The 22226-nt window shown below is 44.2% G+C and overlaps 1 protein-coding gene across 1 annotated transcript in view; it reads left to right on the forward strand.

The window, feature by feature from the left end:
• The window catches only part of CCDC169 (coiled-coil domain containing 169), a 72170-nt gene that overhangs the window by 43177 nt on the left and 6767 nt on the right, over window positions 1-22226 (forward strand). The window contains exon 8 of the mRNA XM_073613309.1: window positions 12795-12871. Coding sequence (XP_073469410.1) covers window positions 12795-12871 — 77 coding nt within the window. The remainder of the gene's footprint in view (window positions 1-12794; window positions 12872-22226) is intronic.

Below are 22226 nucleotides of genomic sequence, written 5' to 3' on the forward strand. Positions count from 1 at the left end.
GCCTTGCTCTCTCTGCGCATGTGTGAGACTTGACACCGTCCTACAACACACCAAAAAAATCCGCCCTGCAACACACCCAAATCCGCCAAACAATAGTCTTCCGGCTGTGACTTTGCCTATGACATCACCCAAGTCTTGCGCATCCGCAGAGAGAGCGAGGCAGAATCTGACAATTAGATTCTCCCTCTGCGCTTTGCAGATCGTTGGATAATGCCTTGGACGATCTGCACATGCGCAGTGTTGACGCCATGCCAGCTGATCAATCAGTTTGAAGGGGAAAAAATTGTCCCTGCAACGGTGGTGTCACTGGAAGGAAAAAATGCCCTGCTTCCTGGTGTCCACGGAAGGAAAACTATACTTGTGGTGGTGGTGTTACCCGAAGGAGAAAATGCCCATGCATCGGTGAGGTTGCTAAAAGTAGAAATACTCACGTATCTGTGGTGTCACTGGAAGGAAAAAACTATTCCTGTGTCGGTGGTGTCACCGGAGGGAAAAAAAAAAGCCTCTGCATTGGTGGTGTCACTAAAAAAGAGAAAAAATGCCCCTGCATCAGTGGTGTCAATGGAAGAAAAAAATGCCCCTTGCGTTGGTGGTGTCAGTCTGAGGAGGACTACTTTGGCGGCATCTTTTTCCGTGGGATGAAGAAAGAGATGTGTGTGTGGGGGGGGGGGGGGGTCTCTTTGGGTGCATTTATCTATAAGAGGATTTGTGTGACTATATGGGAGGGAGAGGGAGAGAAGTTGAGGGGCTCTGTGGGAGTTTATGCTGCCTTTGAGAGGGGCAAACGAGCTCTGAGGTTAAATTGGCCGAGAAAGGGGGAGAATGAGCAACTACCTCCATTCCCAGGTCCAGGTGGGCACCTTGCTGAGCAAGAGGTCTGAACTGTAAGTACACAAAGTTCTCCTCCCCACAAGCACCCACTCCCTGCTCTTCCACCCATAGTAGGATGCCATTGGAGGGAGTAGAGAGAAGTATCCTCCCTCTAAGAGCTATTATGGCCCCTGCCCTGCGTTCTCCAGTTGCCTAAATCACAGGAGTGGCCGCAACGATGGGTGTTTTGTGCCATGCCATGTGATGTTTTGTGAGCAGATATTGAGGCTGGGTTCACACCTATGCGAATTGGAAATCCGCATCCAATTCGCATGACAGGAGATTGTGACCAGCTCTCTATGGAGCCGGTTCACATATCTCCGTTGCGGCTGTGGAGCGACTTGCACAGAAACGCTGTGTGTCTTTGGCTTCGTTTCAGGGCCAAATTCAGGCAGAAAATTCGTCCCCGATTCATCCCTGAAACAGAGAACAGGGATGCACCGGACCCCTGCTGCAAACCGCATCCGTTGGAGGTGTGAACCCAGCCTCAATGTTAGAGAATAAAATGTTTTTTTTGTGGTAGATGTAGACAGTTCGTTTGTATTGACTTTTGCACTTTACTAGATGCTTCAGGCTGTGATAGTCTTATTTATACGAGTGTTACCGGGTACTGATCTCCCTTTCACACTGGGACTACACAACACCAACTTTCCAGGACAACTATCATTGCACATAACATGCAGAGTAACAAAATGCTGCATTATAGATCAGTACCATTCCCTGTTATAGATATATGATATATTTTAATGCACTTTACTTTGTAGAAAGGTTCATTTTGTCATTTTATTATTTTCTGCACACACTGAGCAAAATTATAAACGCAACACTTTTGTGTTTGCTCCTATTTATCATGAGCTGAACTTAAAGATCTACATTTTTTGTACACAGAAGGCCTATTTTTCTCAATAATTGTTCACAAATCTGTCTAAATCTGTGTTAGTGAGTACTTCTCCTTTGCCGAGATAATCCATCCACTTCACAGGTGTGGCATATCAAGATCTTGATTAGACAGCATGATTATTGCACAGGTGTGCCTTAGGCTGGCCACAATAAAAGGCCACTCTAAAATATGCCGTTTTATCACACAGCACAATGCCACAGATGTCGCAAGTTTTGAGGGAGCGTGCAATTGTCATTCTGACTGCAGGAATGTCCAGCAGAGCTGTTGCCCTTGAATTGAATGTTCAGTTCTCTACCATAAGCTGTCTCTAAAGGCATTTCAGAGAATTTCGGTAGTACATCCAACCATCCTCATAACCGCAGACCACGTGTAACTACACCAGCCCAGGACCTCCACGTCAAGCATCTTCACCTCCAAGATCGTCTGAGACCAGCTACCCAGACAGCTGCTGTAACAATCTTTTTGCATAACCAAAGAATTTCTGCACAAACTGTCAGAAACCGTCTCAGGGAAGCTCATCTGCATGCTCGTCGTCCTCGTCGGGGTCTTGACCTGACTGCAGTTTGTTGTCGTAACCGACTTGAGTGGGCAAATTCTCACATTTGATGGCATCTGGCACTTTGGAGAGGTGTTCTCTTCACGGATGAATCCCGGTATTCACTGTACAGGGCAGATGGCAGACAGCATATATGGCATTGTGTGGGGGAGCGGTTTGCTGAGTGGCCAATGGTGGTGGTGGGGTTATGGTATGGGCAGGCGTGTGCTATGGACAACAAACACAGGTGCATTTTATTGATGGCATTTTGAATGCACAGAGATACCGTGACGAGATCCTGAGGCCCATTGTTGTGCCATTTATCCACCACCATCACCTCATGTTGCAGCATGATAATGCACGGCCCCATGTTGCAAGGGTCTGTACACAATTCCTGGAAGCTGAAAATATCCCAGTTCTTGAATGGCCAGCATACTCACCAGACATGTCACCCATTGAACAGGTTTGGGATGCTCTGGATCGGCGTATATGACAGCGTGTTCCAGTTCCAGCCAATATCCAGCAACTTCGCACAGCCATTGATGAGGAATGGACCAACATTCCACAGGCCTGATCAACTCTATGCGAAGAGTTCGCTTATAGTCCTCTTAATATTCATTAAGATGTGCTGCACTGCGTGAGGCAAATGGTGGGATTAAGTTCAGCTTATGATATACAGGGGCAAACACAAAAGTGTTGCGTTTATAATTTTGCTCAGTGTAGTTTATCAAAGTGACAGGTTGCAGGAACACAGTGAGCTTTATTGGGCCAAGATAAAACCTTTTGCATGAACAAGCATGCACAGTACAGAACCCCGGTTTACTGAATATTTTTTCAAATCATGTTTTTTATAGCCTCCTTTTAATGATCCAAGCACATTTGATGCAGTTTTATTCTTAATAAATAGACCCAAAACATTAGAGAAATTCACAATTATTTTGGGCACATCTTATTGGTTCATTCCTAAGGCCTGATTCACACCTATGCATTTTTTGTGCTTTTTGCATTTTGCAGATTTGCACTACAGTCCATTTAACATGGTTTCCTATGGAACACGTTCTGTGGTGCAAATCTGAAAAATGCAAAAAAACACTAAACATGCATAGTAAAAATTTCATTTTCCGAACCGAATTTGGGGCCCCGTATCTCAGGGCCACTTGATGTTAGGAACCCCAAATTTGGTGTGCAAACCCAGTGCAACTGGTACCACAACATATCTAAAGGTGGGGTTCCTAGCACCAAGTGGCCCGAGATACGGGGCCCCAAAACCGGTTTGGAAAATGTCATTCTCTGCTGCAGAAAAGTTCTTGACATTTTCTGAACCAATTTTTGGGGCCCTGTATCTCGGGGCCACTTGGTGCTAGAAACCCCAGCATTTTATGGTGCTAGTTCCACTGGGTTTGCACACCAAATTTGGGGTTCCTAGCACTACGTGGCCCCGAGATACGGGGCTCCAAAGTCGGTCAACTGTGTCCATCTGCAGCAATGTCATTTTGGGACCCTTTGGGTTCAGAGACCCCAAATTTTGGCTGCAGCTAGGGGGCATCTAGGAACCCTTAACTACTGAGTTTGAAGTTTGGGGGACCTATGGCTGCAAATGGGCACAGTGAGGCTCCAAATGGGCATTGTTGACCCTCTTTTCCACTTACAGTAGCTGTGCATTTCTCACCCTCGTCTTATACTCGGGTCACTAAGTTTTTTTCCCATTTTTTTGTGGTAAATTAGGGCCTCGACTCGGATCGACTTATACTCGAGTATATATAGTATATGCCGTAGCCTGTGCTCATGCATTTAAATACATCACAAATGTGTAGTAAATTTCGTGAGCATAAAATCTGCATGAATTATGACATATTATCTTAAATATTCAGGTTATTATTTTTGGTCCCAGTGTTCTTCCATACATTAAGCCTGGTTCACACCTATGCATTTTTTAGTGCATTTTCAGTTTTGCAGAAACACACTATAGTCTATTTAACATGGTTTCCTATGGATGTAGTTCACATCTGTGCATTTTATGGAAAGGGCCAGGGACTTTTTTCTGGTTTTTGGTTCCATAGACTTCAATGGATCAAAATCGTGTATTGAAAAACGCAAAACGCACCTGCAATATGCAAACTTTAACCTGCATAGGTGTGCATCAGGCCTAAGGCTGGATTCACACCTATGCAGTTTTAGTGCTTTTTGCATTTTGCAGATTTGCACTACAGTCTATTAAACATGGTTTCCTATGGAACATGTTCTGTAGTGCAAATCTGCAAAATGCAAAAAGCACTAAAAATGCATAGGTGTGAATCAGGCCTTGAACTTGATTTCTGTTTTGGTATTTGCTGTAAAACCACAATGCTCTCTAAGGCCCCTTTCACACTGGGGCGGTGGGGGCATCGGCGGTAAAACAGCGCTATTTTTAGCGCTGCTTTACCGTCGTTTTAGCGGCGGTATTCGGCCGCTAGCGGTGCGGTTTTAACCCCCGCTGGCAGCTGAAAAAGGGTTAAAACCGCTCGCATAGCGCCGCTATAGCCGCGGTATAGCCGCGCTGCCCCATTGATTTCAATGGGCAGGAGCGGTGAAGGAGCGGTGAATACACCGCTCCTTCACCGCTCCAAAGATGCTGTTTGCAGGAGTTTTTTCTCTCTCCTGCCAGCGCACCAATTCAGTGTGAAAGCCCTCGGGCTTTCACACTGAAGAAACAGCAGCGGCAGTTTTAGGTCGGTTTGCAGGCCCTATTTTTAGCGCAATAACGCCTGCAAACCGCCCCCAGTGTGAAAGGGCTCTTAGGCTCGATTCACATCTATGCATGTTGCTTTTGAGCGTTTCTGCAGTGTTTTTTGTGGTGCTTGCTGTGTTTTTGAGCAGCGTTTTTGCAGCGTTTTTACAGCATTTTTGCGGCGTTTTGCATTTTTTAAATTTTTTTTTTTTTACATTTTTTTTTAGACTGTATACAGTCTAAAAAAAAAAAAAACACCAAAATGCGTCAAAAAAGCCACCAAAACGCTGTAAAAACGATGTACTTGCGTTTTTGATGCTGGTCCATTGAATTCTATTACATGCAAAACGCTGCATTTTGCATGAAAAAAAGTCCCTGACCCTTTCCAAAAACGCAGAGGTACAAAAATGCATTGATGTGAACATGTTCCATAGGAACCCATGTTAAAAAATTCCCATGCATTTCTGCAAAATGCAAAATGCATCAAAAAACGCGTTAGTGTGAATGAAGCCTTAAGATCTCTACATATGAGTTTTCAGGTCTCAGCCTGTCATTGACTTTTACAGGCTGATGGAAGTGGAGCTGGACGGTGCACCTGTGCCTTCCACCCACATGGAAACGTCAGAATCTCATGCACAAGTGCATACCTCCTAACATTTTGAGATGGGAATGAGGGACACCTACTAGCAAAAGTATGTAGGCATAGGACACACCCCATGCCACACCCCCTTAAAGGAGAATTACCTAAAAAAAAAAAAGATTAGTTACATTCACTAAGGCTTTTTTTTACCACTACTATTCCTTTATATTGGCTTTTAAAATCTACAAATGCAGCTATTTAGAAATTGGATGAAAGGTTCAGCACTGGGAAACACTTTTTGAAAGATTACAGGTGCATTTTATATACAACTATATAGATCAGACCAAAATGAGGGACAAATGAGGAAGACAGAGGGACAAATCAGGGACAGTCCCTCGAAATCAGGGACAGTTGGGAGCTATGCAAGTCTGCACGGGGCCTTACTTTGAAGAAATGTTAATATTTTTGTTAGTATTCTTTTCATGCAGTGGAGCTGAGGCCTGACACTCAGAATTTAGTTCAGGGTTATGTAAGGTTGTCCACACATGATAATGAGAAGCTGTACCATTTCCTGTAGTTAAATATGTAAGATGAACAGTTGAGGAGTCAGCGCTTTACCATATGGCATACCCTCATTAAAATGGACAGAATTACTAATTGAAAGTCATCTTCAAGAGATTAGTGATTAGAAATGTAGAGACATTTTAAGATGTTTCCTTTCCTTAGTTGGGAAGTGCAATATACCTTCAAAGATGAATTCACAGTATGGTATATTTTTACATAGTTACATTGGTCCAGATTGGCCCTTGAACACAGGGTAGGCAGCTTCTGAACAGGTAAAGGGAACTGTATATTTTCGGCAGCCCCTTCAGGGGTCTTCACTACATATATATATATATATATATATATATATATATATATATATATATATATATATATATATATATATATATATATATATATATATATAGGGTGTGGCTTCTTTTTGCAGCTCTAGTGGTCTCTGCATTCTCAGCGATTAGAATTTGTTGAAGGTAGTACTGTAGAAACCTACATGGTTTCAGGACAAGTCCGGGGAACATAAGACCAATGGGTTTTACCGGGATCTATTTTGCTTCTCCGATAAATACCCTTAGTATGTATAAACCTTTACTTGTCTTTCTCCGTCTGGGCAACTATACAGGACCCTTCCCCAATAGCTCCCTCCGGGGTTTCCCCCTCTCCCTGGCTCCCTTAATTTATTTATTTTTTTCTTTATTTTCTTCTTTTCTTCCCCCCATTTTTCCTCCCTTCCCATATCCTCTCTTTTACCCCCCCCCCCACCACCACCACCACCAACACCACAAAACTTTTTGAAAAAATGTTGTGCATCAGTGATGTAAGGTTGACCGATTATAGAATTCTATCTATTGATACTTCCCAATCAGGTCTATTGTGGGCCTGATGGCATTTTACTTATAAAGTATGGAAGTTGTACCTACAGTATATATGGATAAGTGCACTGTTATAGCACATAGAATGCCCATTCCCTTGTTACCATATCTATCTGATCTGACAGTTTGTATCCATTTTGTTCTTTTGTGTATATGCCATATGGGCATAAACCAACTGTAATGTTCACAATGATACAACGGATTCCTAGTTGTCCTACTGTTTATGTTTTTGGCCTTCCTCTTTCATCCCGATGCAAACCTTTAAATAAAGGATAAAAAAATTATTGTCCATGCACATCTCTTGCAATCAGTTATGTTATTCTGGTTCGTGTGAAAACACACTGGTGATGACACATGATGTCAGATGAGTGCATCATGTCCCATTCTCTAGTGGCGTCGCTTTCTTCATATACCGGGTTCCTTGCCAAGAGGGGAGCACAATGACGCAGCGCAGTATTTTCTGCAAATCACTGGCTCCCTGCTGATGTTAATTGCTGATCTTTATGCAGGAGACAAATTAAACTGTTAGATATTGCCTCAGTAGAGTTATTTTTGTTTAGTAGCTAAACTGCTTACAGAAGTAAACTGAATCTTAAATGACTAACACTTAACTGTTACCTCTACTGCTGTCTTAAAAGGACCAGCCTAGATCATTTAGCTGCTAATAATTAACCGCTAATAAAATGAATCAGACCTTGTCACTTTGAAGAGCAGAGCCTGGTAATAGTTGCCTTGAACATACCTGTTTGCTACTTGTTCTGTTTGGTTTACCAGTCATCTGAACATGAACACAGTTTCATGTTATTAATGTGGACCCCACGTCACATATATTTTTCATGTTAAAGCTGAACTCCGGCTTTGATCTGTATTGTATACTGGCATTGGTCCAGCTTGGCACAGTGTAAGGAGATTGACTGTGTTCACAAATACATGTCACATATCAGTCCCTGCCTTGTGACACTTTGTTGCAGTCTGTGTGACAACTGGGACAGGGGATATTGAGGAAATGTTTTAACTCGTCTGCAGCAGACTGATGACATCATCTCAGTATAAGCAAAGTCAAAGTCACCGACTGGAGTTTAGGGACTGCTTTTTAATAGTAATAAAAGGAGTTGTTTTTTTGGGGTTTTTTTTTTTTTTTGCATTTTTTTCAAGTTATGCAGTATATTGTGAAATGTCAGGAATCTATTTACACAGGGCCTTTTATTACAAGATATGTTTATTTTATTATTAGCCAATAAAGACCCGCTTTGACTTGTACCTTTTTGTTAAAACAAAGTTTACTAAGGGGTCTATTTCATACAAGGTTTACACAACTTTCATGAGGATTTACACATTTTTCCATTTGAATCCAATTATAAAAACGTGTGAACCTTGTATGATTTCAACATAATGACCCCAAACACACCTCCAAGATGACCACTGCCTTGCTAAAGAAGCTGAGGCTATACGGAGCAGTGAGGTGGCCACTGGTCCTGCATTGTATGTGATGACATCAGCGAGAGAGCAGCCCACACAACCAGAGGAGAAGAGCAGCTTTGTGGGAACTGTTGTCAGTTCCAGAACCTATGGGGAGGAAGCCTGCAGGACCATGGATTAAGGTAGGTAATACTCCCTTTTATATTCACCATAAACCAGAGCATTAGATACTGAATATAAAGGGGGGCGCTCACATGTATTCTGTATCTTTTACTTGTTTAGTTTAGGAAATGTAATAGGGAGGAATACTCAGTCCTGTGGCAACTGGCATTCCTTTTTGCTTCCACCCTGGAATTTATGCAGGCCCTCTTGTCCTTGTCATCATTTACAATGCAATGAGATTGCTGCTGGTCCGGCATTGTATGCAATGACATGGATTACAAGCATTAGATACTGAATATAATTGGGGTCATTCACATGACATTTTTTGTAAACTCACGAGAGTTAAGCTTAAAAGTGAACCTAACCTAGCTAAGTAATACCTAAAATAAAAATGGTGCTGATACCCAGTTAACTTATAGTGCCTGAAATTCCTTATGTTGGCCTCTAAATTGACCTCTGTATCCCCATGGAGCCCCTTGGACCCTAGACCTAGGCTGAACACACGGGGGGGATTTACTAAAATTGGAGAGTGCAAAATCTGGTGCAGCGCTGCATAGAAACCAATCACCTTCCAGGTTTTATCGTGAAAGCTTAATTGAACAAGCTGAAGTAAGAAGCTTATTGGGAACTATGCACAGCTGCACCAGATTCTGTGTGCTCCAGCTTTATAAATCTCCTCCATGGTCTTAACCTCCAAGTCAAGACTTATGACCCGTACACACGAGCGGAATTTCCGTCGGAAAGAATTTGGATGGTTTTTCCGACGGAATTCCGCTCAAGCTTGGCTTGCATACACACGGTCACACAAAAGTTCTCTGAACTTTCGACCGTCAAGAACGCGGTGATGTACAACACTACGACGAGCCGAGAAAATTAAGTTCAATGCTTCCCAGCATGCGTCGAATTGTTTCCGAGCATGCGTAGGAATTTTGCTTGTCGGAATTGGTACATATGATCAGAATTTCCAATCGGAACTTTTGCGGACCGAAAAATAGAGAACCTGCTCTCAATCTTTTGCTGGCGGTAATTCCGCCAGCAAAAGTCCGATGGTGCATACACTGAATTTCCGACCAAAAGCTCACATCAGACTTTTGCTGGGGGAATTTCCGATCGTGTGTACGGGGCATCAGTCCTACCCTTTACCAATGCTGTATCTTGGCCTAGGCCAACAAGGCCCAGGGGGCGACAATAATTATAATCAGTGGCAGAAAACACTGTCACTGTGTTTACAAGCGGTGGGGGGGGGACTCCCCCCATGCCACCTACCGCTGCTCACCCGGTCTCTCGTCCCACTAGAAGACCCAAGTGACCAGCTGGCACATTCACCAGCAGGCTGGAGACCCGAACAAAGCGAGCCTGGGGTTTGGTAACCGGGAAGCGACGTCATGACATCACTTCCACTTTACTTGGGAACCAACGGTGCCAGTTTTCACAAAACGAAAGTATTCAAAAACGTTGATCTTGGCGTTTTGAATGCTTTCAAGTGCAGAGGATGTATTTGGGGTCTTATAGACCCCAGATCCCTCCATAAAGAGTAGCTGTCACGTGCTTATTGCTGTCAAAGGGATGTTTACATTTCTTGTGATAGCAATAAAAGTAATTAAAAAAATGTGATTTAAAATAAATAAGAAAAAAAATTACAATAAATAAGAAGAAAAATACATTTTAAGCACCCCATCTCTCCGCGCTCACTCACAGAAGTGAACGCATATGTAAGTTGCGCCTGCATATGTAAACAGTGTTGAACCAAACATGTGAGGTATTGCCACGATTGTTAGAGCGAGAGCAATAATTCTAGCACTAGACCTCCTCTGTAACTCTAAACAGGTAACCTGTTACTGTACGCTTTACAGATGACAGGCGGGTCTTACACAGGAAGGACTTCTTTCTGGCAAGTTTGGCAGTCTGCCGGACCTTCAGCAGGACCTTCACAGCGCATGTGCCGCTGACGTCAGCGGCTGCATGCAAAAGTGAATATCTCCTAAACCATAAAGGTCTAGGAGATATTCATTTTACCTACAGGTATGCCTTATTATAGTCTTACCTGTAGGTAAAAATACAAAAAAAGGGTATACAACCACTTTAAGTGTTTTTATCTTACCTGTATGTGTTTGTTGCTTACAGCTAATATTAAATGAAATCGTGTTATGGTCACTGCTACCCAGATGTTCTTTTATATGAATATTGGTAATAAGCTCTGCATGGTTTGAGATTACCAGGGCCAGCAAAGCGTCATTTCTAGTCGCTTTCAATAAACTGGACTATAAAATTGTCTTGTAATTAGTTTATAAATTTTTGCTCTTTAACTGTTCCAGCAGTGCCATTACTCCAGTCAATTTCCGGGTAGATAAAATACCCCATTATTATCACTGTCCCAGCCCTTGCAACCCTTTCCATCTGCGCAAGGAGCTGAGTCTCCACCTCCTCATTAACACTGGGAGGTCTATAACAAACTCCAATGATAACCTTTGTAGTACGCACACCCATGTACAGTTCCACTCATAATGCTTCAGCCTCATCACACTCTCCATCAACTAGGTCCTCTTTCACACTCACTTTGCGATCACTTCTCACATACAGACAGACACCACCACCCCTCCATTTTACCCTGTATTTCCGAAAGAGAGCATACCCAGGAATATTAATAGCCCAGTCATGAGAAGGATGAAGCCAATTAGATCATAGTTCTCCTCATGCACCAGAGCTTCCAACTCACCTATTTTGCTTGGCAGACTTCTGGCATGGGTGAACAAACACTTTAATTAATTGTCACATTTTGCAATTGTATGTTGCATTTTTTTTATTTTAGTACAAATAGTACCATTTCCAATGGTTGTTTGTAACTAGGAACCTTCATATCATCTGCCATAGCCCCCCCCCATCTTTCCCCATTCCACCCACCAATTGGGGCTGACCCGTCTGACCCATTATAATCTAATTCACCCTCCACCCACAATCCTAGTATAAACCCAAATCCCTCCTTCTTACACCGGGTCTTTAGCCATGCATTCAGCTCTCTAATCTTCCCCTGCCTTTCCTGTGTTGCACATGGCACAGGCAATATTTCAGAGAATATCACCTTGGAGGTCCTTCCCTTCAACTTGCAGCCTAGTTCTTGAAATTGGTTTTTAAGTAGCCTCCACCTTCCATATATTCTGTCATTGGTTACAACGTGTACCAAGACAGCTGGGTCATGCCCAGTCCCTCCCAGTAATTTATCAATCCAGTCCACCACATGTCAAACCCTGGCACCATTCGGTTGAGGCGAGCCTACATATTCTGCAATGTTGGGTTAGAAGGATGTTGAACGAGGTTAGAATTGTTACAAGCTTCTGAGAATGGTAAAAGTTATCTAGAGCATGTGCTATGACTGATTAATGTATTCTGTACCACCTGTACAGCTACACAAGCCAAGCATTACAGTAGTACCGACAAATGTGGGTCTTTGAATAGCAGGGAAGCCATTTTGCATAAGGTGAACGCCAAGATAAAAAATATATTCAATCAGCAGGTAGACTTCCAACTGTGTGAATTTAAATACCAAAATGTTTACGTTTGACTGGGGTGTATCTTTAAATGTATCTCCTAGATTTGTGGCTGTCTCTCTATCTGAATGCTCTGGAGGAAACATGAACACAAGTGCATGGGAAACATTTTAGCTCCGGGTACCACCTCTACATGTTAAGCCGTCTTTAGTCTTTACATAGTGTAGCAAACAGCAGGATAGCTTGCAAGTCACCAGAAAGCTTGCCATCAGCGTCTACTTACATCACTAGAATGACATTTAATAGGTTCATGTGTTTTCTACGGATACAGCTGCCAGGTATTGATGTGATCTTGTTTTCATATATTAAACTATGAGACTTTATATTATTTCTTATTTCTCACTCGTTCTTCTGCTTCATTAGATAATACACTTACATCAAATCTGGAATCCTATTTCATCCTTTGATCCTAAATCATTACAGGCTTAACTCAGCCAGAGGCTGGATTTATGAACAAATCAGAAAATGTATTTTTTCTTTCCTCTAGAATCCTTGCTAAAAGTCTGACTAGGTGAAACATTGTTTCTTAATATTTATGTTTAATATTCTGAATATTTACTGTGACATAAAGATTTAAACTGAGCGATGTGTCTGTCCTCCTTGGGGCTTTCAATAATCTTACCAATTCAATTTTAATTGTAGGCCTCGGTCATACAGGATGCTGTTAAGAAACAGCCAGCTGATGCAGTACATGTCACCAGGGAAAGTCCAGGCAATAAGTAAGTCAGTTCTTCTTTTTTTTTTCTTTTCACCACAGGTCCCATTAAAGGAATGGGTCATTTATAAACATGAGAATGACATAAAGGCAGTAAATCTTTGTCCCCCCATAACATTGTTTTACTGCTTTTATTCCTGCCAGTAGAGTGGCAGTAAAAAGGGAAGTATGGCCAAAGTGGTGAAGAAGTGGGGAACCCTAACTTCAGCGACTCATAGGGAGGTAGTGCTACAATTGTTCAATATCAAAGTGGCTCTAAGCTTTGAATTTTGCGTTTGCCCACACATGAGTAGAGTATTAATACAGTAAGTCCAGCCTGACAGCGAGGATACTAGTATTTGTTACATAAACCAGGTACTTTTGGTGCAAGTCATATTGAGACTTCCTGGCCAGTTGTGTATACCTTTGTGGTTATTGGGGTCCTTTAAAAGCCACCAAATGCTAATCATTTAGAAAATCGTCCAGAGCTCTTTAATTGATGGGGGTCATGGACCACCCTCAGTTTCACTGCCTAGAATTCAGTGCAGTTAATGCCATCAGGATACCCAAGCCAGGAGTCAAAATAAGCCTTGATGCCACAAAGTAACATTTCGGTGCTGCCAATATATATAGTGTCTCACAAAGGTGAGTACACCCCTCACCTTTTTGTAAATATTTTATTATATCTTTTCATGTGACAACACTGAAGAAATTATACTTTGCCACATTGTAGTGAGTGTACAGCTTGTATAACAGTGTAAATTTGCTGTCATTTCTTCAGTGTTGTCACATGAAAAGATATAATAAAATATTTACAAAAATGTGAGGGGTGTCCTCATTTTTGTGAGATACTGTATATAATTTATTTTCTAAATGATCCAAAAATACAGACTGATTTTATATAGTTCTGATTTTGATGTATTCTCAAGCACAGGATCCAGTTGCTATCATGTATAATGTTCTCAGGTGGACATTATTCTTTTCTGCATGGAGAGAATCATTTCAATAGAACATTTTTTTCTTTCATGTGAACAGGGATATAGTACAGCTAAGGAGTTTAAATGGTCTATTAAAAGCTAGTTTTATTGCAGGTCTGTTGTAGTTTAATCTACTATTGAAAAGTAAAGTCCCTGTGCAGAATGTTAGCTCAGGAATGATTGAGAGGATTTACAGAACAGGGGACCATAGAAATGAGCCGAGATGGATTGGAGAGGAAAAGGTGCTTAGGAATCATTGTCTGGTTCACAGAACACATACAGTATATTAATGTATGTTTAGTGGCTGATAATATTCATAATAAGCTGTGGTGAAAAATTGGCGATTAGTTCACATTATAAAAGGGAATGTAGAACTTCCTCTATTTGATTGTAATCTGTTTATTGGTTTTCTTGTCATAGTACAAAGAAAATACAAAGGGATAACAGGATAACAATTACCATACTGTTAATAAGTAGCATAAAGAAAGAGAACATATCAGAGATAGGAAACAAGGTCAAATTTCACATCGATATGACTGTTGGCGAGGGATATCCTACATAATACAAGAACATTAGTCGTATTAACGAGACGTATGTATAAATGCAAATGATGTTGAGAATTCACAAACAGGCCGGATTTCTCGTCCGGGTAAGACTAAGCCCCCGTTCACACCTATGCGAATTAGATGCGGCTTACACCGCATCCAATTCGCAGGACATTTTAAAATACATTCATTTGAATGTATCTGGTTCACATATGTGCGTTGCATTCGCACTGCGCATTGCACAACGTGAGCGTTTTTTGGGCATTGCAGTGCGAATTACAAGCCCATTACTTCCTATGGGAACGCATCTGATTCACAGATGCATTGCGTTCTGAACAAGGATTTTCTCCTTCTCCTCACTACACCTCCCCCTCCCCCTCTCCCTGCTCACTGATCCGCAGCTAGAACGCAGATGTCAGGTCGCCAAGAGGCTGGGTGACAGATGCACCCCTTCGGGATCAGGAGTGCACCGCAAGGTAGTGGACCCTACGGCCGACTGCTGCGGATTGAACCCTGGGAGGTTCAGGAAGCAGGTCTACTGGATCACTGACACAGATCCCACTGGGAGCTAGAGCATAGATTCCCCAGGGCGCGGAGTCTAAAAGCCAGCAGGTGTTCACCAGAGCCTTTAATGGTAAGGATGGACTGAGCTGCAGTCTGGCTCCAGGTCACGGTCCCCAGGGTCTCACAGCTCACGCTCACGGTAGACTACAGGAGAAGAGGAAGGAGGCAGCAGGCTGGAACAACAAGGAAAGTAAGGGACAAGCCAAGGTCGGGGCCACAAGCAGACAAGGACAACACAGTACACGCCAAGGTTCAGGGTCACAGGCAAACAGAGATGGTCAGGAACACGCCAAAGGTCAGGGTCACGAGCAGACAGGAATAGTTAAGAACAGGCCAAAGTCGGTAACAGGAATCAGATGTAGGAAACACAGCAAGTACACACAGAGGCTAACACACAATGGTTGATCAGCCCTGCTGGCTTGCAGTGCACAGGTTAATATAGGGTTCCCTGATAGGGCCTGGGGTGGGGCCATGCTTAGAGGAGAGGTTACAAAAGCAGTCAGGTGAGGGTCAGCTGGTCTCTAGAGATGAACACATGGAGACAGGTATGCTGATCGACAAGCTCTATTGCATAACCATGACAGTACCCCCCCTCTTAAGACCTCCCCCTCCCCCGCCTGTGCCCAGGCTTAAAGGGAAACTCCAGATGGAACTTCCTCAATAGACGAGGAGCAAAAACCTCAGATGTAGTGATCCAAGACCTCTCCTCAGGACCAAACCCTTTCCAATGTACGAGGTACTGAAGAATGCCTTTACGGAGCCGGGAATCCAAAACTTGACTAACCTCGTACTTTAGATTATCCTCAGAGGCCGGAACCGAGGTAAGGAGAGGACGAAAGGACTTATTGAGGACTAAAGGCTTTTTAGAAATGGGTAAGGGCACGAGAAGACCATCAGAAGTCTGAGCAGGGTCCCCCAGACCCTTAAAAATGTGCTGGACATCCAACACAGGACCATCAGACTGGGTAGAGGTCAGTGGATCCCTGAGGTCAGGTTGGTTAAAACAGAATGCAGAGAGCCCTGAACAAAAGATTGAAAACCCCACCTGGCCGAATGAGGCAGTCTATCCAAAGGATGGATTGAGCCTCTTAAACAGATTTGAACGGACGTAGTAGCAGTGGGGTGAGGCCAGGTTACAGAAGGTCCTGAACAAGAAGCAGGAAGCTCACTGGGTATAGGCTGGACTGGTGCAGAGGCCGACTAAACAGCATTGCCAGGTGCAGCGACCACCAGAATTGCATCGCAGGGCGTAGGGACTGTGGAACTGGTGAATGAGTCAGCCTGGGTGTGTGTCCAAGGGGGTCCAGGGACAGGCAAAGGGAAATGGCCATGCAAACTGGAGTGACTGATCGGCTCAGGTTCACAGGTAGGCTCCTCATCCAGAGTGCCACACGACCCAGAGAGTGCCTCAGTCCGACTATTGCAGGAGACATTCCAGAAATCGCTATACACAACGGGAAGAGCAGAAGATACTGGGATGGTGGCAACAGGAGGATTCTCTTTTGGGGTAACCTTGAGTAGGCAGGAGGAGGAACAGGAGGAACCCCAAGTCAAGATCTGTCCAGCAGTCCAGTCAACATGTGGAGAATGGAGCCGTAACCAAGGAAGACCTAATATGATAGGAGATGAAGCCTTAGGTAAGACAAGGAAAGATATCCACTCCTGGTGGAGTGTCCCTACCGACATCTTAACAGGGAGGGTGTGGAAGCGGATAGGGCCCCCTGGGAGAACAGTGCCATCAATCGCCAAGACCACCAATGGTGTAGTAAGGGGCAAAAGGGTAAGTCTCATGGAAGACGCAGTTCCCCAGTCCATGAAATTGCCAGCGGCTCCGGAATCCAGATGTGCCGAGACCGAACGAGAGGAAGCGCCGACATGAAGGAACACAGAAAGAAGAAGACGAGAAGGTAAAGGTGATACTTCAGGGTCTAATACTCCACCTTCCAGATGTATTAGCCCCGATCGTTTTTCCGGACGAAGAGAACAAGTGTCACGAAAATGACCTTTGGCCCCACAGTAGAGGCACAGGCCCAGAGTTCTGCGCCTAGCGCGTTCTTCAGGAGACAACTTGGTCCAGCCCAGCTGCATAGGTTCCTCAGCAGGCAGGGGGTGCTCCTCGGATCGAAGAGAAGGGACTGGGAGCTCAAGCTGCCTAAGGAACGGGGAGTGCTGGCGTCTTTTTTCCAGGGCCCTCTCGTGAAAGCGAATATCGATCTGGTTACACAAGGTGATGACACCGTCCAGATCAGCAGGAAGGGATCTTCCTGCTAATTCATCCTTCACTCTATCAGAGAGGCCATGTAAAAAGGTTGCAACTAGGGCCTCATTATTCCAGCTCAATTCAGCTGTGAGGATACGGAACTGAAGAGCATACTGTCCCACAGAAGCGGACTCTTGACGGAGACGTAAAAGAGCGCTAGCCGCTGAGGAGACAAGACCCGGTTCCTCAAAGATATTACGAAAAAGTTTCAAGAAATCAGACAGGGTAGAAACGACTGGATCATTCAGTTCCCACAGAGGGGCAGCCCAAGCTAGCACCTCGCCGGACAGAAGAGATATAATATAGGCTACTTTCGCACAATCGGACAGGAAGTTTTGGGGCTGAAGTTCAAAATGAATCGTGCACTGGCTAAGGAACCCCCTGAAAGCCTTGGAGTCCCCAGAGAAACGGGCCGGAGCTGGCAGTTGTAATGAATGTGTGGCTGCGACTGATGCGATAGGTGCAGCAGCAGATAGCGGTTGAGGTTGTTGAACCGGGGGACCTAATGAGGCCTGAACCTGTTCAAAACAGGATGCCAAATCCTGAAGGAATCGCATCACTTGGGTCTGATGAGATTCCTGGGTCTCAAGTCTGCGAACTAAGCCCTGCAATGGATCATCTGCGGGTAGCGGCACATCAGCCGGGTCCATGGCTGATCAAACTGTCAGGTCACCAAGAGGCTGGGTGACAGATGCACCCCTTCAGGATCAGGAGTGCACTGCAAGGTAGTGGACCCTACGGCCGACTGCTGCGGATTGAATCCTGGGAGGTTCAGGAAGCAGGTCTACTGGATCACTGACACAGATCCCACTGGGAGCTAGAGCATAGATTCCCCAGGGCGCGGAGTCTAAGAGCCAGCAGGTGTTCACCAGAGCCTTTAATGGTAAGGATGGACTGAGCTGCAGTCTGGCTCCAGGTCGCGGTCCCCAGTGTCTCACAGCTCACGCTCACGGTAGACTACAGGAGAAGAGGAAGGAGGCAGCAGGCTGGAACAACAAGGAAAGTAAGGGACAAGCCAAGGTCGGGGCCACAAGCAGACAAGGACAACAGAGTACACGCCAAGGTTCAGGGTCACAGGCAAACAGGGATGGTCGGGAACACGCCAAAGGTCAGGGTCACGAGCAGACAGGAATAGTTAAGAACAGGCCAAAGTTGGTAAATCAGATGTAGGAAACACAGCAAGTACACACAGAGGCTAACACACAATGGTTGATCAGCCCTGCTGGCTTGCAGTGCACAGGTTAATATAGGGTTCCCTGATAGGGCCTGGGGTGGGGCCATGCTTAGAGGAGAGGTTACAAAAGCAGTCAGGTGAGGGTCAGCTGGTCTCTAGAGATGAACACATGGAGACAGGTATGCTGATCGACAAGCTCTATTGCATAACCATGACAGCAGAGAAGCCTTTGAACAACAGATTTTTATCTTCCCAGTGAAACCTGAGCTTCAATTCGCACCGCACATGTGTGAACCCGGGCTAAAAGTATATCATCATAAAAGACCAGCACTGTGTACTATATTTAAGCATCATCTAGTGATCATGAACCATATACCTAGGGGTCTCAAAAACTGGTTAATACAGGAATTGAACCAGAAAGAAGACAAAAGAGGGGAGTGGGAGGGAGCGTGGTAGGGAGCGTAGAGGACAGTCAAGGTAGCATCATCCCAGACCTCAATCATCCATAGACAAATATTGTATCCAGGGTTGCCATGTCTTATCGAATTTAGCTTGGTTGTTGTAGATGGTGCAAGTCATCTTATCGTTACTCATGATCCAGTTTAATTTTTGTTTGACATAGTCAAATGTAACTATTGACTGGTTCCAACAACGTGCAATGGCTATCCTAGTGGCCAGGATCTAGGAAATCAAGCGTGTGTTGTATTTAGAAAGACCCCTATTATTTTTAAAAGAGAGCAATCTCCGGGGTTCTGATAAGATTCATGTCTGTAAGTGAACGGATAAAATTACATACTCCGATCCAAAATTTGGTCAACTTGGGATACCGCCACCAAATATGTGCCATTGTACCTACCTGGCCACAGTGTCTAAAACACCAGGAGGGGGCTTGCAAATACATCTTGGCAATCCGCAATGGAACCATATACCATCCTAATGGTGTCTTATAGTTAGATTCCACTAAGCCCACTTCACATTGGGCCAATTTGTCAGCTTTTGGCGGCAATGGCACCATCCAAATCAGTGCAACGCTGACTTTGTGGTGCCGCGCAGAATCAAAAAAGTAGTTCCTGTACTACTTTTGGTGACTTCAGGTGCAATTTGAATAGGCATCTGTGCATGAAACCGCACGATATCTGTCAAATCGCCCCCCGAAGTCGGACTGCATTGCCCTAGCCTGCCCTTGTACTGCCCTAGCCCAGCCCTATCCCAGTGGCATATCATCTATTGCTGCAACATGTTCACTGCACACAGGCCCTGAGGGATGGGGGGCCCACTGTGCTGACACACACTGCGCCCATGGATGCCCTAGGGTGCCAAGATGGGGGATTGGTAACACAGTGGTGTTATATAATTTTGCATATAGACAAGGTGCTGTTGAATGTAAATCTGACTTCCTGATAAATTAAATTTTAGTTTTTAATATCATGATATAAAATAATGGATGTGGGGGCCTTTTGGTGGACGTGATTTTTGATTTTTGGACCCAGGCAGCACAATGTCTTGGACCTGCCCTGGTTATTACCTTGTAAAAGTAGCGGTGATATCATTACAGTGCAGGTTGCAGAGCTGTGGAAGAGACCCAATGGGCCTGACCACTATAGGCTGCCTGCAGAAAATTACAGGGGGGCAGATCAAGGCCCAGTCACCCTGCAAAAGGAAAGAGTGCAGCAGTGACTGGTCTTCTATAAAGGAAACTCCTGCAGAAGGTTTCACACTGGAACACTGCACAGATTTGGAAGAATTACACAAAGCACACCAAGATTAATGTAAGAATATACTTGTCTTGCGTATGCTGGAGTTTAGCTTTAAGGAATGACCCTCAAATTCATCAAAATTGATGCAGACAGAGTTTGCAAAAGTGTCTTGCGTATGTTCTAAAAGTGGTACAGTGAGTACCAAAGTCATGTGCATGCCTAGAACTTGTATGTGCATTTGGTACACACTGCACCACTTTTTGAACGCATGCGAGACCCTTTTTACAAAATATGTCTGCACCAGGGTCTCTCTCTGTAAGCCAAAAGTGAGAGCCTTAATTGTAAGATACAGTGGCGGAAATAATAATTTGATCCCCTGCAGATTTTGTACGTTTACCCACTTACAAAGAAATGGAGGGTTTATAATTGCTATCATAGGTGTATTTTTAATGATAGAAACAGAATATCAACTAAATATCCAGAAAAACACATGATACAAATGTTATAAATTGAGTTGTAGTTTAGTGAGTAAAATAAGTATTTGATCCTCTACCAACCAACAATAATGCTGGCTCCCACAGACTAGCTACAGTAGGCATGTCCAAAGTACGGCCTGCGAGCTTGTTGGCGCTCATCCATCCCTCCTCCCTGTCCCCTCCGAGGCTGCAGATGGGCATGGATCAGTCTGCACTGATGGCAATGGTGAGGCTGCATTCATGTCAATGGTGAGGCTGCATTCATGGCATTGGTGAGGCTGCATTCATGGCAATGGTAAGGCTGCACTGATGGGTACTGATTAGGCTGCATTGATGGGCACTGACCCTTATTTTGCTTCACAGTTCTTTATTTAAAATATATTTTTTTTCCTGAAACTTCCGTCTTAAAGTGGAGGTGCGTGTTATACGCCGATAAATAAGGTATATCCAAATAACACGCCCGAGCTCATCCTTTGACTCTTCACTACACACTGCCACAAAGGCAAGAGAATTCTTGTTGGGCAGTGTATTAGTTAGTTTGCATTTAATTTTAATGGTTCAAAGAATGTCAGGCAAAATGGTCAGCCCTCACGCATGTTCACTTTATCAAATCTGGCCCTCTTTGAAAAAAGTTTGGACACCCCTGGGCTACAGTATGTGCTCATGTGGTACACAGATTAGTCCTGACAATTTAAGAAGGTGCTCCTAATGACAACTCGTTACGTGTACAAAAGACACCTGACCACAGAATGTCTTTCTTCCATTCAAACCTCACGATCATGGGCAAGACCAAAAAGCTGTCAAAGGACGTCAGGGACAAGATTGTAGACCTGCCCAAGGCTGGAGTGGGCTACAAGACCACTAGCAAAAAGCTTGGTGAGAAGGAGACAACTGTTGGAGCGATTATTCACAAATGGAAGAAAGGCAAAATAACTATCACTCACTCTCGGTCTGGAGCTCCATGCAAGATTTCACCTCATGGGGTAAGGATGATCATGAGAAAAGTGAGGGATCAGCCCAGAACTACACGGGAGGAGCTTGCGAATTATCTCAAGGCAGTTGAGACCACAGTCACCAAACAAACCATCGGTAACATAATACGCATGGTATGAAATCCTGCAGCGCCCACAAGGTCACCCTCCTCAAGAAGGCACATGTACAGGCCTGTCTGAAGTTTGCCAATGAACATCTAAATGATTCAGAGAAGGATTTGGAGAAAGTGCTGTGGTCAGATGAGACCAAAATTTAGCCCTTTGGCATTAACTCGACTTGCTGTGTTTGGAGGAAGAAAAATGCTGACTATGACTAGAACACCATCCCTACAGTCAAGCACAGAGGTAGAAACATTATGCTTTGGGGCTGTTTCTCTGCTAAAGGTACAGGTCGACTTTGCCACATTGAGGGGCCAATGAACTGGACCATGTATTGTAAAATCTTGCATGAGAACCTTTTTCCCTCAGCCAGAACACTGAAGATGGGTCATGGATGGTCTTCCAGCATGACAATGACCCAAAACATACCACCAAGACAACAAAGGAGTGGCTCAAGAAGAAGCACATTAGGTCATAGTGTGGCCTAGCCAGTCTCCAGCCCTTAATCCTATAGAAAATTTATGGAGGGAGCTGAAGCTTCGAGTTGCCAAGCGACAGCCAAGAAGGACTTAGAGATGATCTGTAAAGAAGAGTGG

Source organism: Aquarana catesbeiana, linkage group LG02 (assembly GCF_042186555.1).
Source record: "Aquarana catesbeiana isolate 2022-GZ linkage group LG02, ASM4218655v1, whole genome shotgun sequence".
NCBI classification, from domain to species: domain Eukaryota; kingdom Metazoa; phylum Chordata; class Amphibia; order Anura; family Ranidae; genus Aquarana; species Aquarana catesbeiana.